The sequence below is a fragment of the Armigeres subalbatus genome, chromosome 2 (genome assembly GCF_024139115.2).
Source record: "Armigeres subalbatus isolate Guangzhou_Male chromosome 2, GZ_Asu_2, whole genome shotgun sequence".
NCBI lineage: Eukaryota > Metazoa > Arthropoda > Insecta > Diptera > Culicidae > Armigeres > Armigeres subalbatus.
The window spans coordinates 147,079,762-147,101,790 of record NC_085140.1 but is presented as its reverse complement, the minus strand read 5'-3'; the positions used below and the strand labels follow the sequence as shown (position 1 = coordinate 147,101,790).

The following is a 22,029-nucleotide window of genomic DNA, read 5'->3' as shown; positions in this document are numbered from 1 at the left end:
AACAATAAGTAATGATATTTGTATTGTTGTCGTTTTTCATAGCAACAAGCTGTTTTGGATCTAGTACCCATTTAAATTTTCCTTCCATTCCTCGATCTCTCCCTATCTCGATGGTCCCTTCAATATCGAGATGTGGAGAGCGACTGTAGTATAATCCCGAGCAAGGTCGGGTACGTTCAACTATTTTTTCTTGCGAAAGTATCGAAAAATAATCTATTAAATCCCAAAAAATATCTGATATTGGATACGAAATCGAGAAAGCACAATAAAATAGGCGTAATTAAGTTTAGCCGAAATATCTCTCCGTAATGCTACGTTTTGAAAGGGCAAGGGAATTGAACAACTTAGTTGATTGCAATTTACTTGCCAAGAGTTGAACATGTTCAACTTACTGTCCGTTCAAGTGAGTTGAGCGAAGGTGTTTGGACGCGTTTAATCCAAGCGACTTGTTCAATTCACTTTCCATGTCTAAATGTAACAAAATAATCATACCCATTATGATAAGCGCAACATAACAAAACGCAATCGGATGAGTGTCATCTTCATGGCTTTCCACTCAAGATACATATTCATTCAATCAATGGTGTGCAGCAAAAAGTTTTCAATTCATAATAAGTTGAAACGCAGGTGTTAAGTTCCAGTAGGAATTTAGGACACCGAAGAGGAAGAAGAATGATGCATTGGAATAATATCGATAATATTCAGAAAGAATTAATCAAATTTCTTGCTGAAGAAAATGATAGAAATGTATACAGTGGAACAATCATTTTAATGTTTGCGGAACGGCTTTCACAGTTTGAACGATTGAAGCAAAGGTGTAGTTTGTCTGCTTTGCACTGCTTCATCGAAATATTTACAGTAGTGTTTGCATTTAACAAAGTCGATATTCCGGTAATCGATTTATTGAAAAATGTATACATATATGGACATCCCCACACTGTAAAATGTCATCGAACAACTGTATGACTACTCACCGGAAGATGGCAGGAGGGTTTTCCAGCACAAGCTAGAAAAAAACATGTTTAGATTCCTCTTTGCTCGCTAGATGATGTTGTTATCACCGGCAAATTGTTCGCCATTTCGTTGTATGGGAAAACTCGAAGTGAACCATATTGTTAATATAATATATTTGGTAAAAGCTACATTTATTACCTTTTAGCGCGAGAAAGGCGCCATCACCGCTAGGTGGATTAATCTGGGTTTCTGTGTTGATTTCGGAAATAATAAAACTGAAATTCCGAAAAACTTTCCATGGATATTTTGAACATTTTCCTGTAGAAATTTGGATCAATTTCTCGTAGAAATTCTGAAGATTTTTTCAGTAATAATTTTCCTTTCTAGCTCTAAAAAGCTTACCTTGAAAAATCCGAAGAATTCTCGAACCTTTAAAGTAATTCCCGTGGAAAATTCCGAAAAATTCTAAAAATAATTTCCCAATGATTTGTTTTGTAAAAAAAATGTGGGGAAGATCCTCAGACTTTTTCCGTAAAATTCCAAAGATTCTTCCGTTAATATCTTGAAAATATCCCAAATAATGCAGAAAAAAAACTTTAAAAAAAATTATGTAATAAAAAATTGCCAAACACTGTTTGATGTTATATTGACGCTAGATATATATTTCGCTCTTTCTAGTAGTCAAAATAATTTTCAGTGGAAACATAACAAGACAATCTTATTCCCTACCATGGGGGGCCTTAAGACTCTATCGCTGCATGCAAGGATGCAAGGTTCCCATGCTTCCAAACTAGCGTGATAGACAATTGCAGTTGCTCAACGACAATCGCGTAGGATTAGGAGAACCTTTAGACATGTTCTTGTCATAAGACGAGTTTATGCATTCCATTTAACTCCACCACGATATAATCTTTACAGATACGTTTTTCGACCTCCACTGTAAGGTGTGTCTCGTACTAACTCGTCTTGTGACAGGTAAAAACATTTCACTAAGGCTGTGAACCATTCCACCGATTCGTTTAACTTTTAGTTAAAATTTGACATTCCGATGGTTATTTTCCATTCGTGGTTAAGATTTTACTCCGAAGCCGACCCATTTGAGTTTTGACAGATTGATAGTTATTTGGAACGAAATGGATTTGGCGCCAATTTTCTCGCGAACAAAGTTTAACTATCGAACTGTCAAATCTAACCATGCTCCGGAGCAGGGTTATTTTTAACCACGGCGAAATAACCATCGAACTGTCAAATTTTAACTAAAAGTTAAACGAATCGGTGGAATGGTTCACAGCCTAAAAGAGCTTAATTTCTTTTTAATAATTTTCTTTCTTTAAATATAATTTGGCAACTTTCTGTGTTCACTCGAATCTGTTTTCAAACTGATTTTGCATAAGAACAACTGTTTTTAATAAACATTTTGCAAAACTTTTGCAAAGTTGTTCCACGATTTGAAAAAAAAGACGGAATCACCGTCTTCGACCTCGTAAAGACTGAAGAGACTGAAACAGTGAAGAATTTTGCGTTTCACGAAAAGTTGACTCCTTACCGGAGCGGGAATCGAACCCACATTCCACAGCACATGCGTCTATACAATTGACGTCGCTAGCCGCGCGGCCTCGAACTCGAAACTTTTTTCACACGGAACCGATCCCCTAAGTAGAAACAGAATCAGGTGTAGGAGTTTGAATTTTATGCAATAAATGTACCTTATAGTACAGCCGAAAAATTCACTAAAACAAAGTGGCACGAGTTCAGTGAAATTTGCACACCGTCGTTAAAACATCCGGAGAGTGTGCTCCGCATGATTTTTTTTTTCTTAATTTTCCCTTGCGATGAGCAATCGTTAGGTGAGAACGGATAACCGCAACAACTGAGGGCCATAAATTCCCATGTTCGCGAATCGCTTAGCGACATTTACACTGTCGCATAATTCTTCCTGTTGGTTCTGGCGCCCACACATGGGCCTTGGAGAAACAAACGAGGAAATTCGCTAACGAAAATGACGAGACCGACAGCGGCGGTTTATATTTTCTCCGCCGTACAACGGACTGATGATTTGGGTTCTGCAGCTGCAGTGGTGGCGAAACGTGCAGTATTTTTGGAATCTGGTTGGAACGGAATGCATCAACATCGTTCAAGAATTTATCTAGAAGTCAGCATAAAGACTTAAAAAAAATTATCTTATTTATAAAAATTGATTGATTTTTGCTAACTTGATTTTTCACTTATTCAACAATTCTGTTCTTTATAATCTCCAACGCTTACCCCTCTACAACCCAAATTTTTGTTTTCGCTCGAAATCACTATTCTACTTTGTGAATTCGATCTGAACACGCTTTGGGCAATTAAAATTTTTAATTCGCCATTTCATTAATTTCACATTTTGATTTCTTAGAATTTTGTTTTCCACATTTTTCATCCAATAAAATAATTTCTTGAATTTATTCATCTTTTTTTGATTTTTCAAAGTATTCAAAGTTTAAAAATTATTTTTTAATGCAGACTTATTGCAATTTTCCAATTTCTAGCTGAGTGGTGCGAATAGAATCGATTTGATTGTCATACTGAAGCCAAAATTTTCTATAGAGATGAGTGACGTTTAACGCTCGCACACTGATGTGCAATCGGCATGTGTAAATACATGTTTGTTTTCCTTCTGCTCATAACCTCAAAATTGATCGAGTCATCACGATGGTTGCCAAGGACTCAAAAAATATATGGAAATATACTCATTTTTACCCAAACTTTGCTGAGTAGCACCATCTAGGAGTGTTTGTTTTCCTTTTATCGCCACTCACACATTCGGGCGTGAGAATCTCAATTGTGCCGGAGCCAAACATTGAAGATTGTGGTTATGTTCGATTTAGATCATATGTTGAGAAGTATTGTTATTATTTGGGGAAAACATTAAAAATAAATTTAGTTTGAGTTTTGTATTCTTTTAAATAAATATTTTCACATTATATATCGAGGAAAAAATTAGTAGGAATGCAACTAAAAATTACGAATTGTCACGAGATTCAGCAGCTGTTCTGAGCAGGAATGTATGTGAACCATCGTAAAGTCATGTAGAGTCTCCCGCATTTGTGCGTCCTCATGCAGCATGGAAAGAGAAATTTGGAGAGCGGGAAATGTTTGACAGCTTAGTAACTGAAAAATAATTTTGCTCATGGGAGTGTTTTCAAAATATTTTTCTACTCGCTTGAGAGCAGAAAAGCGGCTTTATCCGCAGCACCCAGATTTCTAGGGCTAATTTTTCATTTTCCGTGTAAGAATTTGGATAAATATCTTAAAGTGTATCATTCGCCATTATAGTCTTCTGTTGAGTAAGGTTAGTTGGGGAAAAATACTAAACTACAAACTTTTCACTATTCAAAGGTATACGAGCAAAAACACGGAGGAGCAAAACATTACTCAATTTTAAATATATTTTTTATAAATGAGTATAAAAATGAATCCAAAACAAAATTCACTTTACAAAAATACAAAATGCGACGCAGCACAGCTGAAATAATGAAAACAAAAGTTGTCCGCTGCCTTTAGTTTTGGATTCTGTGATGCTTGTCCTTAAACCACATTTAAACATGTTTTGAAGTTTACATTATTGAGTAATATTTAAAAAAAATCAAAATCTGAACAATGCAAAATTACATAAAATAACTAAAGTACCGCGTCTAAGGGCGGTCTTGGGCGTTAGAGGGTTAATTATATTATCAAAATATATTTTAGTTACTAGATAAAGATTGTCGCTGTCGTCGCTGTCCGGAACAGCTTTTGCTGGCGAGGATAGGGGAGCTAAATGTCAAAGAAGGAAAATCCATACGATTTGACAGGTATGTACCACACATGTTTCGGACAGCAGAACAAAGGGAACCGAAGCGACAATCTTTGTCTAGTAACTAAAATATCTTTTATATTATCGTATCCCTAGTAACATTTTGGTTTTACACTGGTTTTATATTACTCTTGTAGAGTAAATTATGGTCTTCAAGGGCGTTATAAAACTTAAAATGTTACTTGGGATATGAAAATCACGCGTTAAATTGGGAAAATCGTGAAAAACTAAAATTAAGATCCGTATATCAATTTTGCAATTGTAGTTTTTAACGCGAACTTTCGCCTAATGTAGGAGAAATGTGTATAAAATACGCCACCACGTTTTCTCAGTTAATAACCCAAATTTTGTCGCAAAATAGAAAGCGTCCCCACTTGAAAAACTTGACCAAAATATGTGTATTAAAAATAAAAAGCTTTTTCGTCTCTTTTTGATGCAATTTCGAGGTTCGTTTCCTCAATGCTTTTTCTTTAGATACAAAGAAATTTCCTCCTCAATTTACATTTGTCTGGGAGGTCTACTAACGTGGAGAATAGGACTTACACTGATGTGCAGAAGAGTGTGATATTTTAGTGAAATATTTCGCCGTAGGGTCTCCAGTAGCCTTGCAAGCAAAGGCGTAGGATTGCCAATCCGGAGATGGCGAGTTCGATTCTCGGTCCGGTCTAGGATGTTTTCGGATGGGAAACATTCTCGACTCCCTGGGCATAGTGTATCCATTGTACTTGCCACACAAGATACATACTCATGCAATGGCGGGCATAGAGAAGCTTTCAATTAATAACTGAGAGAATGCAAATAGAATACTTAGTTGAAAAGCAGGCCAAGTTCCAGTTGGAATGTAGAGCCATTGAAGAAGATGAAGAATTTCGCCGTAATTTGATTATTATTTCTGGGTGGCGCATATTACCCAGAATCGTTCATCTAAGATGGAAATACACTATTTTTGAATAAAAGCGTTATCTTGCAAAAAATTGTTGGTTTTCCATAGAAAAACTTTGTAGTGACTATTTAAATACGTTTTTGGCTGTAATCATCTTTAAATTGAGATATTTGGTTAGGAAGCATTATTCCTACAGGGCATCGTCTCCCGGGTCAGCCAGTTTTCCATAAAATAGGAAAAACACAATTTTGTTCCTAAGTATTTTATACACACAGTGTGTACCCAACATGTTTGGGGAGAAGAACATGAGGAGCCGCAGCGACCATCTTTCTTTTTAGTTTATATTCTCTTTTCTCCAAATACTTCAAATTAAAGTCGAGCCAAAGATCAACAGACGTAACCGTCGGCTCGTTAATACTTTGTGGAGTAAGCAAGGATAAATGCATGAGTACTGAGTAGATAACTTTCGGGTTTAATTGTAAATAATTTTGATTTGTTTTTCCGCTATTGACATTGCTGAGTTACAATAAAATTTTAAAACGTTTTGTAGGAATAATATAAGCGCTTCACACTAACTTATTGATGCCCTTTTTCTTCCTTTTGCACTAGACTGTAAGACGTAGTGGTGGAGCCACCCTTCCTTTCACTTCTCCAGTAAATATAACATTCATCCCGTAGTTGATCCTAAGCACTTTGTGAATATAATCAAATTAATCCACAGACGTCATACAATTCGACAACGACATTTTCAGTTCTACAAACATTCCCAACACACAAGTTTGTTCTGATTCTCTTCGCCACAAAAAAAAATACAAAATAAGTCTACTCATCTGTGTCGTTGATAAGCCAACCACACTTCCTATTTCCTCTGATTCAATGTCAACCACCCAAACCCAAACGCGCTCCATTAATCAGCAACTTTCAGCTAAAAATAATCCTCTGAACCCAAGTCTTAACCCGTCAATACATCCAGGATTATATTTTCACACACTTCATCGTGTTACTTTCATTTGAACGCTTCCGACACCCTCAATCCCAATCGGCTCGATCGAGACGAGCTCGGTTTCGAACAGCCCTGTGTGTCTCCCGCACTCGTGGAACTAACAGATTTAATCTAAACTTTAGTCACTCATATATCTGTGTTACTTGTGTCTTCCTTCACGCCGCACCCGCCTCGTTCGCGCGGAGCAGACTACAGCCGCACGGAAGCATCGTTCGCCTGCATCACGCTGTTCATCATGGTGATGGGTTTCGTGTTCTCCGTTTACACCTTCCTGAACCCAAGGTACATGTTCAAGCGATTAGCGGGCGGCATCCACTTCATCTCGGGTAAGTGCGAAATGACTGTGACACACGCTCGTTTACCAGGTTGAGGTTTTGAACTATATTTTATGGGATGATGAATCCTGCGAAAGTAGAGAGAATCAATTAGTCATCCGTAACTCTGCATCAGCTGATGAGAGATGGCGCTAGACAAACGAGAATGGGCACGATGATTGATCTACGGCGTGGCACATGATTAACTGGGGCGAACGTGGCGGAAGGCTTTGTAGTCAATGTTCATTTTGCGAAATCTCATGAAAATAATAAAATGAAAATGAGCGTTTCGAAAATATCGGTTAGGATTTATGAAGAAGCGTAGCGTAAGTAATAATCCTCGGCAGACGTTCAGCACCATGCTACCTGCTGTTGATGAGGTATGATATAAAAAGGCGTGTCGCAAACCAGATTGAATGTCATTTATAATAAGAAAAGCTTCCCAAATTATGACGTTAAAATCTTTGTTGAGGATCGCAATGTTGAGGTTGGTCACGAATCACGATAAGAAGTTTTGATCGATCATAGTGAAACTCATCACACATCAGCTGTTGATTGAAAATTGAATACCTGGTCGGTAATAGCCTCCATACACCTTAGTTTATTCTTTAAGCCGACATTAGATTACACCGAATCAACAATTTCTCGCCACAGTCTTACTTAACTTTTTTTTATTTCAACAAGGTATGTTATACAGCATTTGATTTACAGCCCTTTTAGACTTTCATATTTAATAGTTTATTATGATATACAAGCTTTATGTACCCGGCTTTGCTCTGGATTGAAAAGTAAATTATGCATTTCAAATGTCTTATTGCTGCTCCAAACGCATATGAGACGAAAGATAAATCACTACACACTATGAACGGTTTCTCAATAAGGTGGCTGTACTGGTTTGTCCTACTTGGTGTTGGGCCTACAATAGGTTGAAAAACGCAACTCTCGGGCCTTCTTTCTTCTCTCATTTTTTCTCCCATCTTCTTTCGTTTCCCTTATTCATTCGCACTTGTTCCTTCTTCCTTTATTTACTATACTTTCATTTTCTTCTTTTATCTTTCTTCTGCCTTCAGTCTTCTTCATTCCTTTAAATCATTCTATGCGTTCACTTAGTGAACTATTAGAATCGTCTCTTTAAAACAAAGAACATGTGTCCCAAATTTGATTGATACCGATTGAGAGGTTCCAAATTCAAGATGTACATTGATAAGTGTGGCTGGTGCCGGAGTGGCAGCTAATACTCACGATGTAGGGTTTGAGTTAAATCTCTTTGGCGTGTGTTCATGGATTTACACCACAGCATGTCAATCAGCGAGCAGCAAGCCATGACTCTTCCTCTTCAGATCACAGAGGCGTGCACTTAAGCTTGATATGAACAACAACAACGAAGAGCCATCAAAATATCAATCAAAGCAATCGTCTTACTTGGTCAGCAGTCGAACCCATGTGGTCAACCATCACGGACTAGAGTGACAGTTTTTCAGCAGGTTTCTGCTTGTCTGCAGCATGATAATCTCCACGATTGTATGTCATACCCCAGAAACCCATTGCCCAGAAAGTGATTCCCCAGAAATTAATTCCCCTGAATGCACTACTCACCAGAAAACCATTCCCCAGAATACCACAATCCCCAGAAAGACATTCCCCAGAATGCCCTCATCGCCCGAAAGACGTTCTCCAGAATACCCTCATCCCCCGAAAGACATTACCCAGAATGTCCTAATCCCCAGAATGCAACATTTCCTAGATTTGACTAAAATACCACACAAAAAGTTCGTATGAATACCAAATATGATGTCGTTTGGCATAATGCCGTTTGGCATAATGCCATTTGGCATACCGAGTTGAATGGCCAGGGGCCATTTGGCATAAAGACCATTTGACATAACGAGTGTTTGGAAAGAAAAACATAATGATATTAGGGCATTTGGCATAACGACCATTTGGCATACAAATTAAAAGAATCATAAAAACTCTAGGCAGAAGCTAATACCGGGTAAATTTAAATTTAACTTTTTTAAATGAAGAAATGATGTGCTAATTTGCCTTATTCCTGAAAAATTGTGATTGTTTAAAGTTTTTTTTTTCAAATGCGTACTTTGAATGGAGGAATGATCTACTCATTAGATTTCTTCCAACCAAATGCGTGCATGCTTTCTCGTTATAAGGAGAAATCGTGAGCATTAAAAGATGGAATCATCAGGTCATTTATCTTATTCCGTTCGTATGCGTAGAAAAGAAATCATATACGTTTCGACTTTTGCGATCTTTAAAAAAATGAATCATCTAGTCTTCTGCCTTCTTTCGAAAAAAAAACGTACTTTTGAAAGGGTTATTTACTCTTTTGCCTTTTTCCGGGCAAATGCATACTTTTAAAGGAGTCATCTACTTTTTTACCTTTTTTAGGACAAATGCATACTTTTAAAGAAGGAGTCATCTACTCTTTTGCTTCATCCCGGGCAAATGCATACTTTTAAAGGAATCGTCCACTCTTTTGCCTTATTTCGGGCAAATGTGTACTTTTAAAGATGGAGTCATCTACTCTTTTGCTTCATCCCGGGCAAATGCGTACTTTTAAAGAAGGAGTCATCTACTCTTTTGCCTTATTCCGGGCAAATGCATACTTTTAAAGAAGGAGTCATCTACTCTTTTGCTTCATCCCGGGCAAATGCGTACTTTTAAAGAAGGAGTCATATACTCTTCTGCCTTTTTTCCTGGCACATGCATACTTGTGAAGAAGTAGTTATCTACTTGTTTGGCTTTTTCCGGGCAAACGCATACTTTTAAAGAAGAAGTTATCTGCTCTTTTGCATTATCCCGGGCAAACGCGTACTTTAAAAAAATGAGTGATTTACTCTTTTACCTTTTCCGGGCAAATGCGTGTTTTAGAATAAGGCAGCATATGTCGTTTTGCCTTATTCTGGGCAAATGCGTACTTCAATATAAGTACTTTTGCATAGAAATATAGTATCTAGTATTTTTAATTTATAGAAATGACAGTGAAAAACGTAGTTTCTTAGACTGATACCTTTTTCAGGGGAACGGGTCATTCTGGGTTTTTGGTTTCTGGGGAATGGGTCATTCGGGGTTTTTTTTTTCTGGGGAATGGGTCATTCTGGGGATTTCTTTTCGGGGAAATGGTGCATTCTGGGGAATATCATTCTGGAGAATTGGTCGTTCTGGGAAATGGAATTCAGGGAAATACCATTCTGGGGAACTGATTCTGGGGATTGGTATTCTGGGCATTGACATACAACCATCTCCACAATTCCCATATGCATCCGAGAAGTATTCTCATCAGAATTCGAAAGAAGAAATATTCCCATCGGAATCCGAGAAGAATTCTCATTGGAGTCTCTGAAGAATTCCTTTCAGAATCATCGAATTATTCCATCCGGAATCCAGAAAAATTCACACTGGATTACTTTCGGTATCGTTGAGGGATACCCATTATAATTCATGGAGGATTCTCTTCAGAATCTCTAGTTATTCGCTTCGGTATTCCTCCGGAGTCGTTCGAAGATTTGTTTCGGAATCGTTCGGAGATTTGCTTCGGAATTCCTTGACGATTTGTTTCAGAATACGTCGACGATTTGCTACAGAATCCCTTGAATATTTAATTCGAAGTCTCTCGACATTTTGCCTCGGAATCCCTCAATGAATTGCTTCGGAAACCCTCGACGATCGGAATCCCTCTGACAATTTGCTTTGAAATCCCTCGAGGAATTGCTTCACAATCATTCGACGATTCTCTTCGGAATACATCGACGGTTTGCTTCAGAATTCTACGAAGATTTAGTACGGACTCCCTCAACGATTTACTTCAACATCCCTTGGCAATCGCTGGAGGATTCTTTACGGAATCCCTGGAGGATTAATTCGGGGTCCCTCGAAGATTTGCTTCGGGAACCCTCGATAGATTGCTTAGACAACCTTCGACGATGTGCTTCTACATCCCTGGAACATTGCCCTCGAAAACCCTGAACATTCACGTTGGAGTTCCTGAAGGATTTCAGATGGAATCTCTGGAACATTTCCGTTGAAGCTCCTGAAACATTTCCATCGGTATTCCTGAATATTCGCGTCGGAATTCCTGGACAATTCCGATCGGAGTCTCTAGAAGATTCTCATTGCGATCCCTGAAACATTTCCGCTAGATACTCTGGAACATTCTAGCTCGAATCCCTTGAACATTTACTCATTTTTTGAGATTTGTGCTATCAGGTATCAGGTATCAGAACGTCGGCTCCAGGGGCACGGGAGATTTTTGCCATCGCCTTCACAAAGAGGAAAGGAATGCGGATGGGAGAACTAAGGGAAAGTTTGGAAAAAGGGCCCTTGAAGAGGGCATACAACGCATAAGCGTACAAGAGCTTATAGCTGCTTACCACAACGGGTTATGAACAACAAAATACTCTGAAGGTTCAGGTTTCTGATCTCAATTTTGCTAAGTAAGTTTACCAAATATTTGGAAGTAGGGACGTTCCGATACTTCCGATATATCGGAATATCGATATTTTGGTTTCGATATTCGATATTTTTGTATCGATATTTAGCTTTCAATATATTGGTCATATCGATACTTTTGCTTTCGATATCGATATATTGAATCAGAACATAGTAACACAAAAATAACAATTGCATTGTATTTTGTGAAAGAAAATACCTCTTTCAAAATGGATCTGAAATGCGGTATTTTTATGGTGTTATGTGTGCGCTGCCATCACAAATAGTTTTGGCAAACACTTTGCATTGACGCGCTGTTGTGCAACATCTGTCAGGGCTGGTCCTTGAATCCTTTTGAGAATGCAATTATCTATTTGGCGTGTTCCTATGATAAATTAGATAAAGGGAATGTCGATTCCTTCTCACTGAACATATTCATCTCATCATCACCAATTTGTCGCTTCTTTTTGTCAACATGCGTGCTCACTGCTGAAAAATATCACAAAAATAAGAAATAAATCAAATTACTTTCCATTGCTTTGTTTTTGATGGGATGCATATCGGAGCCCTGAGATAAATTCCAGGAGCAGACAATGACAAATTTTGATTTTTTTTTCGGTTGGAACTTTTTGCGTTAATTTTGAAAAATGCCCGTAAATATCGAAGAGAATTTCTTGAAGAAATTCAAGAGAATTCCATCTAAAACAAAAAAAAAATTCTCGTGAAAGTTTAAGAGAATTTTCTTTTTTGTTAAGAATATTTTAATGGATTTTCCTGTGAACTTCCTTCTTTAAAAAACTTTCTTGGAAACTCTGAAGAGAGAATTAAATGTTGTCAAAAATCAGAATAACCCGTGGCGAAATACAGAAAAATGTCAATGGAATTTCAGCAAATTTCTCGAAACTTCAGTTGATTTTTTTTAGTGAACGGAAAATAATGAGGTCAATGAGGTGTCGTAAACGCCATCTCTACCGGTTAAAACTACGACCTACGGCGCCGCCGATCATTGTTGGACTGGCACACTCCAGATTGCAGATTGAATGAAATAATAGAATAAAGTCATTTCTAATAATTATTGTAAAGTGGTAATACGATAATAGGATAGTAATTGAATAACCACATCAAATATATTTTAAATATTTTCATTTTTGAAATATCATTTGATTCTCCTCCGATATATCGATATTTTAATTCCAATATATCGGTGATATCGATATTTTCATTCGATTATCGTATCGAATCAAATATCGATATTTTGAAGTATCGGAACGTCTCTAATTTGGAAGTGCAGTTGTGCATAGACTAAGCAGTTACATATTAGATGATAAGAAGTTTCATAATCGGTTTCACAACTGTCACGAACAGATGATTCAACGCGTTGAATATTTGCCATGTTATAGTTCAGTCGGCAGTGACCTGTCAAGCCCTTGACTAAGACACTGTAATTCTGTTTATACAGATTAGCTCAATGGCTCGCTACTACCGGGGATGGCTCCCGGATGTTCAATTTTGTTTGATGACATGAATCCAGACTACTCCAATGACATTTACGCTGAGTGACAGCCCAAGAGTTGATCAAAAGCTTCACCCAACACTTGGATATTGGAATAGCTGGCTCAGGACCAATAAAGTCATGTGATGCTCCATTACGAGTTTCCAGCTATGGAAGAATGGTCAGGAACCCATATAAGGTGTAAAATATTAACTGAGTTCAGTTCCTCAATTTGAGTTCAACAAGCGATTACTAACTTCGACCTTGAGTTGGCCGAGGCGAGAGCTTTAATAGCTGCTTGGATATCTGAACAGAAGTACATTACTTTGCCCATAATGCGTTGCTGCAGTGCAGATTGCACTCCACACATGATGGCAAATATTTCCGCTTGAAAGACAGTGCAGTCCGTACCCAGTGAGTGTAACTGTTCCAATCTCAGCTCACGCGAATAGATGCCTGCACCTGCTCTACCTTCGAGGAGAGAGCCGTCAGTGTAACAAACAATGCTGTCCGACATACTTCTCTTCAAATAGCCAGATGAAACCGAGAACCCATAATCGGTAAGTACAAGAAAATGCTTCTTGTTTAAGATGTATGTGTAGTGGGCCACGTCGAAGAGAACTTCAAGAGCAGCCGTGGGAGCTGAAGAGAACGCACCAGTCATTGCCATTAGGCACATCCTTTGAAGATGGCCTAATTAAGACTGAATTGTCCTCACTTCCCCCTTTTGCCACCACACAAGACATCCATAAGCCAAAATTGGTCGTACAACTGTTGTTTAAATCCATTTAATATATTTGGGTTTCAGACCCCAAGTTTTTCCAAAGGTTCGTCGGCATTGGCCGAAAGCCATACATGCCTTTTTGATTCTGAACTCAATGTTAGGAGTCCAGAAAAGCTTCCAATCCAAAATTAGACCCACATACTTTACTTGATCAGTTACATTGATTTCAGAACCAAAAAGATGTAATGGACGAATACCATTATGGTTACGTTTTTTCGTGAAAAGAACAAATATATGTTTTATACGGGTTGACCGAAAGGCCATATTGGCGACACCAACTTTCAACTACCTGAAGAGCGTTTTGCATCAGTTCGAATTAGGTAGTAATGCACAAAACCACTATCAATGTTAGATAGTCGTCGGCAAATCCATAGGTAGGAAAACCGACATTATTGAGCAACCTCAATAGCGTATCTGCAACGAGATTCAACAAAAGTGGAGATAATACTCCCCCTTGAGGGCATCCACAGACACTTAATTTCCTAATCGCTGCTTGACGTAATGTCGAGTAGAGATGTCGGTGTTTAAGCATCTGGTAAATCCATTTGGTAATTATATTAGGTAGCCCATGACAACGTGCGGCTTCCAATATTACATCGAAAAACACGTTGTCGAAAGCACCTTCAATATCTAAGAAAGCACCCAAACACGATTGCTTTTCAGCGAATGCTTTCTCGATATCGTAGACAACCTTGTGTAGAAGAGCCACGGTGGACTTTCCAGATTGGTAAGCATGTTGACTAACATGGAGAGGCATGTTTGCCAAACAGTCATCATGAATGTGATGATCGATAATGCATTCTAAGTATTTCAGAAGAAATGAGGTCTGACTTATGGGTCTAAAACTCTTTGCTTCTTCATACGAAGCACGTCCTCCTTTTCGGATAAACTTTACAGTGACATCCCGCCAGGATATGAGAATATACCCAGTAGCAAAACTGCATACTAAAAACTTTTTCAAAACATGTTTGATATGCTCAAAACCTCTCTGAAGTAGAACGGGATAAATCCCATCCTCCCCTGGAGATTTGTAGGGAGCAAAACTGTTAAGTGCTCATTGAATCGATTCAGAGTTATGATTCTACGCTACGTGTTTGAGCCCAAGACCCATAGCTACATGAAAAGACATCAGGATCATCCGAAGATGTTATATCGACACATCCAGGGAAGTGCGTACAAATAAGTGCTCTAACAATTATTCATCAGAAGAAGTGTAGTCGCCATTTGGCTTGCGAATTTCGCCAACTTGGAAATCCTTGGATCTCGCAAGAATTTTATTCAATCGACTGACTTCACTCAAATTGGAAACATTCGCACAAAGGTTTTTCCAGCCAGATCGTTCAGCAGATCGTAGAGCCTTCTTGAAAGCTTTGCGAGCCAACTTGAAAGAATCCGTCCCTGCTGAATGGCGTCTGTTCCAACTCCTTCTACACTGCTTCCTTAGCTTAGCCAAATCGGAATTCCACCAAGGGGTTCCTCTTGAGGTTTTTACAGAACGTAAAGGGCAAGCTTCTTCGAAAGCTTCCACGATGTGCAACGTTGTAGTATCAACTGCATCATCCAAGTCGGTAGGAGTTTCTATAGAAGGTAGATATCCATGAAATTTGGTAGAGAGCAACTCTTTGTAAAGATCCCAGTTTGTTGAACAAGAATTCCTAAAACGCAAGGTCTGCGAAGTAACATTCAAATGATCAAAGTAGATGTAGCGATGGTCAGATTCCTCATCTGACCATGCCAATTCGTCAACTCATGACTGATTCTATTGGAGCAAAAAGCAGGGTAGCGAGCAATTCTACCAATATGTATCATTGCTGTGGATCTTGCTGATACGAAACAAGAAATATCAATTCCATGTACAATAGTAAAAACTATTAGAATTTCACAATTAACAGTGGTCTTGAAGTTGAAGAAGGGTGGCGTAAGTCATTGATAGTTTCGTATAATCGAATGGTAAATCGTATTCACTACAGTAGGCACCTCCTAGCCGTTTCTCTCAGGGCACCAAGAGAGAACGTGCATTATTTTAATTTGTTTACTGCTTCATGTCGATTACGTATCATAAAAAAACATTGTTACACTGGCACCTAACGTGGCAGTGAATTGTTTCATGTTGATTGTGCATTAGGGTGCCTCAAATTAGTATGGAAAAAACTTTTCAAATTTTATGATAGGCCTCCCTTTTATTCAGTTCTATTTGTTGCCCTGATGCTCTGGACAAAATTACAGCCGGATCAATGTTTGGGGCGGTGCTAAACTCGTTAGGAGTTCATACGCTAAAACATAAGCAGAAATATCCAACAAAGTGATTTGCAGTTAGACGGCACAATTCACGATGAAGAACCATAATACTCATTCATATCTTGAAGATTAAATTCTGTTATGCAGAAAACCGCGAAAAGATTAGTGTTTGTCCGGCGAAGTTATTAACATGTCTCTGAAGTGGAGTTCGAGCAAATTTCGTTTCTTTTACCTTTGAAAAGAAATAAATTCACCCATACAACACTCCAGTACAATGCTAATATCTTTGCCAAATAAACTCTAATCTTATCGCGGTTTTAAGCATAACATTTTGTATTGAATTCTACAAAAAATGAATGAGTATCATAGTTCTTCATCGTAAGTTAAGGCATCCTACTCCAAATCATTGTTTTTCGATGTTTCAGCATACATTTTTTCATATAAACGAGTTTAGAACTACCAAAACGTTGACCGATTGGGCTGAAATTTTGTTCAGAGCATCAGGGCATCAAATAGAACCAAACATTGATCTGGTTGTAATTTTGTCTAGAGCATCAGGGTATCAAAAAAATTTAAAAAGTGTTTTTAAGCCACCTTATTGTGCATCTTAATGTTTCTATGAAAATAGCAACAATTGCGTCCAACGTGGGACCCGAATCAATAAAGCGATGTAGTCAATGTCTCGCTACCATATTGAAGTAGCTCTTCTGGTAACTGGCTAACCCAGAGTTTTTTTTAGTGTTTTTCAATCAGCCATTTTTCCAACTGGATTTCTTTGATATCTGAAGCTGAAATTCTCATGTCTTGCGCACGTGCTCCCAGGTCTTAATGTTTCTATGAAAATAGCAACAATTGCGTCCAACGTGGGACCCGAATCAATAAAGCGATGTAGTCAATGTCTCGCTACCATATTGAAGTAGCTCTTCTGGTAACTGGCTAACCCAGAGTTTTTTTTAGTGTTTTTCAATCAGCCATTTTTCCAACTGGATTTCTTTGATATCTGAAGCTGAAATTCTCATGTCTTGCGCACGTGCTCCCAGGTCTACCATATCGCTATTTAAATGCTCTTCTTTGAGCGTTTTTTTTTCGGATCACCTCTCGCTCGACGTTAAAAAAACTCACAGCTGTGTCCGTGGAACAAGGCCCTAATAAGAGCACGGTTCGACTTCTCATAAAATGATGAAAACTCTCTTGAGCGATTCTTTTATAACTTATTTTGACCAGAAACTAACTAATTTCTTCCTATAATTCCAGGAGCTACAAGTATTGTGGTTATTCAAGTCCTCATTGCGTCAGTTGAGTACGAAAAGGAAAACATAACGTATACCTTCCCGAAAGGAGCGAAGTCTAGGTAAGACTCATGCTTGATTTCCTTGTTCGTCCAAACTATTCTCACTACATCACTCGAATTACAGCTATGGATATGGATTCTTCCTGGCGTGGTCAGTGTTCCTTTCCAACCTCTATGCCGGACTGGCCTTTATGTGGTACTCTAAGAAGAAGAAGGGCAACAAAGCGGCCACCGAAGAACTTGGAATGGCCGACGAGCCTATCAATATCGGACGATAAGCGAGAGCCCAATTTGGAATCGATTGCCAAAAATGATACTCAGAACAATAAATATGAACTTGAAAAACTAGCAAACGAACACTCAACTTTCGAAGCAAATTCTTATAACACTTTACACAGAATGATGATTGACAGTGCTATACGATGAATAATGGTGAAGATGCAAAACAGCTCTACTTTTTAGGCACGCGTGATCCATGATCCCAAACTGAAGAATTATAAATTTTCGGTCCGATGATAATAATTATACAAAAAATCGTTTCAAAATACACGTTAAGCAAGTGCAAAGACAGATTTGAACAATTGTAAATATGTTTTTTTTTTCACTGTGTAAGTTAAGGATAGGTTGACAAAAGATCACCTAAATTTGCAATTTTACGTATAAATATACAAGTAATGAACGTATACATGTGTTCCCGGTTAATAAAAACAGCATACAAATAAATTCTTTCGATTGTCGAAAAACAAGACATTTTTGTAATGACACAATGTTTATCTACTTCATTGCGAATATCTCTATCAGTAACTGCGATTTGTTATTTCTTTTTTATTTTCTGTTACTCGAAATAAATATGATTCAACGAATTTAATGTTATACGTTATTTATTTAAAAGAAAGAGCTGGCTGCGATATACGCGTAAGGACGAATAAAATGGTTTCTTTCAACGATTTAATAACTTTTAGGGTTTTGAGTGGGAAATAGCTTCCATTTACTCCTTTCGTTTTTTTACTGGATTCAAACTATACTTAGTGGGTTCTGGGGCCATAATAATCGACCTTTCCCATCCGATTTTTACAGGCTCAATATATTATTTATATATAAATGTTTGTTCAAAATAAAATTATCAAGCTTTCCACGCTGGGCATTAATGGCGGTATATCTCACTTATTCATGGGTCCTGTACAACCCTAGGGGTACATGGCCCGTAAAAATCGCCATACTGGACGATTGCCCACTGTCAGGGTTTGCAGAAATCGCTCTAAATTGATAACGAACAACGGTAAAAGAAAGACAAAAACCATTGGCGTAACTAGCCCCGATGCCTAAGGAGGGGGGGGTAAGTCAATAAGTAATCTTAGTGGTAATGTGATAAATCCGGTACAGCCACTTAAGGCAATTGTGGATTAATCACACTCATGCATATTATCTTTTCTCAAGTACGTGCTTTCTGTTGCAGCCCACAGTATCGAAGTGTGTTTGTTTACCTGCCGATGGTTCCAAATCCTCCCGTGATGTCGACGGGAACGTTCCAGAGATTCCGAAGGAAATACTCCAGAGAATCCGATGAAAAATGTTTCCAGCCCAAAAACATCTCGAACTCGCGATCCCTGTATTGGTAATCCTACGCCTTTGCTCGCAAGACTACTGAAGTCCCGTTAACAAATTTATCAAACATGTATACAAGTGCAAAAAACAGAAACGGATAGGCAGCCCCCACTATAGATAGTAGAATCTATAGGTGAGCGAAAGCATGGCTGAGTCGATTTTTTTGCCCGTGCACTCGCGCATATGACGTCAGAGCCCTTAACGTTTTCATTGAAATCGTGACGTCATGCTCGTTTGGAGACACGTTTGACAGTTCGTTTGGAGTCAGTGGATTTATCTTCGCTCATCTATATATTCCACTATCTATACCCCCACAGAGAAGTGATATTCTCGCTTTGTTCTCGCTCATTTTGTGTATAGATAACCACACAGCTGTGTAGAACAAGTTGAAATGCATCATCAGAACCAGTGCTCCCCGCGTTTGGAGCTTTTCAATAGAAATTTATTATGAGATATACTGCCGTGAATCGCATATTTGTCCCATATGAATAGGAAACCCAGCAAAGATGGGACAGCTATGCGATTCACGGCAGTATAGTCTCCCGAATCAGTTATTTATTATGACAGCTTGTGAAAAAAAGTCTCTCGCGATATGCTACATATCCCATATTTATACAGAGATAAGTGCAAGGGCGGACAATTGAACACCACGTGCTCTGGCGTCTCTTCAACATTCTCACATTCTGGACTAACTATGAATTAAAATGTCCGAACAGATGAAAGTACTTCCGGAAGCATCCCTGGCACGACAGGAACTGCATCAGGTGAAGTTTTACTTCACCATGCTTTGGGTTCATCCACACCAACAGGTTTGGGATGAGCCGGTTGGTCCACCTTCCTTTCCCCGTACTGTCTATCTCGCCATCGAACGGGTCTCACCCCCTTCCTTACGTTTTTGGTGTCTCTTCGCCGATGACACTCGATATCTGCCTCAGGGTGATGCAAATGGGTATTGTCCGGCCGCCACCAAACCGGACTGCGCGATTGAGCACTCGCGATGCGACGCGAGTTGCGACAATTCGAATTATATCATTAGTAGTGCGCATCATGCAGGCATGTATCATGCGCACTAATCTAAATGAATTGCGACGTCTGATAACTGCAGATATTTGAATTTAATTGAAAATAAATTTTCGTTTTTCTACCATACACGGAATAACATGCCAGTAGTAACGCATACGGCCTCCGACAATATCGTCCTATATACGCTCGTGGCTCGAATGGCTATTGCCAGATATTTCTGCCGGAACACACTTTTCAGCTTTTCTCGGTTACGCTTGGTTTGCAGTGCATTGCCACAAGCAGGAACCCCATGTATCGAAGACGAGACAATAGCTAGCAGACGCCTCGTGCTGTTTCTTGGTTCACCAACGTTTGGCATGATCCTTGCTATTACGTTCATGGCATTAGCCGAAATATATCACTCGTCACAATTTAACCACTTGAGTTCAACTCACCTCATAACATCAACGACAGGACTAAAAAAATAGACTGGCATGATCGCCAAAATGTGTAACCGGAAACCCAACATCGTTTTTGGTACTTCTGTTTTTGATACCCAGTTGGTATGCGTGGTATACCCGAATTCAGCTGCTCATTTTGGGTGATTGGTTCGTATGCAGTTCGGCAATAAACTTTTCCTGGCGAAAACTTGCAATTAGTTGAGGTATATCGAGCCTTTTGTGTTGAAAAAAATGGCCGATCGATAGATACTTCCGAAGCTTTGTTATCATGCATGCAATTAACGAAATTAAAACAAGACCATTGTACGCCATATTGAATGAATGGAGGGTAGGCGTGGGTACGCGTAGCAAAAGATATTTTAGTTACCACACGGAAGAAATAAAAATTACCCAATAGTGAGTTTAATTCACCCATCCTCGAACATCCGTATGGGGAGCCTAAATTGAGTAAAGTAGGGTCGAAGCTGAGACGAGACCTGCAAAGACGCTGCTTCTTTTCTCTTGTTTTGACACTTGTTCTTCTTTTCATCACAGTCGACCATCGAGTTTCAACTGTTTCCTTGACTGTTTCACCTAAGCCCCGGGTGCACTCTTCTGTGCACAATAAAAGTGTATCCAATTCACGAATTATTTAATTCATTTTCATAAGGGTTTTTATACCGGAAACAAAACACACGTTTATAACTGATTATTAATAAGCTAAACGGATGATCTGGAATACTCGTTAAAGTGAAAAAGTCTTCATAAAACAAAAATTATGCGGAAAATTTTATTTGAGATACCAATACTTTCACACAAAAAGCTGCTGGCTGCACCTGACAGTTCGTGACAGCAGTTGACTGGCAGCACCTGAAGTTACATTTTTTCCTCTTTGCAAGTCCCGTCCCAGGGTCGAAGTAGTTTGCCTTTACTTCCATGTTAAAAAAGTTAAAGAACCCAACGGAAAATTTATTTACCCAAATGTAAGTTTAATTCACTCAATTTCGACCTCAGGTAATAAAACCCAAAATTGGCTTCCCGTATTGAACTGGCGTCGTTGGATTGTTCGGCTCTTTTGTTTTTGACAACAGAAGAAAGAGTAGATGAAAGAGAAGAGAAAAAAGTAACTCAAAAATAGATCTCAGTTTTAAAAACTTTTTTTTCTTCCGTGTAGATAAAGATTGTCGCTGGTCATCCGCTGTCCGGAACATCTTTTGCTTGCGAGGATAGGAGATCTAAATGTCAATGAAGGAAAAATACATACGATTTGACAGTTAGGTATCATATGTTTCGGACAGCAGAACAAAGGGAACCGAAGCGACAATCTTTATCTGGTATTGCAAATTTTGCGCCGTGTTCGACTCCCACGCAAAAAATATTGTCCCACTAAAATATGTTCCCACCAGTTTCTCCATATATGGATGACGTCTCCACTGCAAGAAAGAGCTGTTTGGGGTGTGAGATAAGGTGCAATAATGATGTTTTGGATTGTGCTTTTGCTAATTTCAATACAATTGGACGTGTGAGCATTTGTTTTGGTACTTCGAAAGATTTGCACGGTAGTCTATTCTTCGGTGAGAAAAGCAATAACTAAAATATCTTTTATTTGCAGTTTTTGTTTTTCGTAAAAACACCGAACTTTTGGGTAGTTTTAGTTTTCTGTGTGCAAACGCTAACGCTTATTTTTCAGTAACGGGGTTTTATTATGACGCCTGACGTTTTATCGTTGACGTTTTGTATATGCT

General features: G+C 38.6%; 1 protein-coding gene across 9 annotated transcripts in view; it reads left to right on the top strand.

Moving 5' to 3' along the window:
* LOC134210978 (uncharacterized) overlaps positions 1-18,105 on the top strand; it is a 123,738-nt gene extending 105,633 nt beyond the window's left edge. For all 9 annotated transcript variants that reach the window (XM_062687451.1, XM_062687454.1, XM_062687453.1 and 6 more), the window contains 3 exons: positions 6,864-7,001; positions 17,201-17,297; positions 17,362-18,105. In XM_062687451.1, coding sequence (XP_062543435.1) covers positions 6,864-7,001; positions 17,201-17,297; positions 17,362-17,515 — 389 coding nt within the window. In that variant the 3' untranslated portion in view covers positions 17,516-18,105. The remainder of the gene's footprint in view (positions 1-6,863; positions 7,002-17,200; positions 17,298-17,361) is intronic.
* Positions 18,106-22,029: the final 3,924 nt, after the last annotated feature.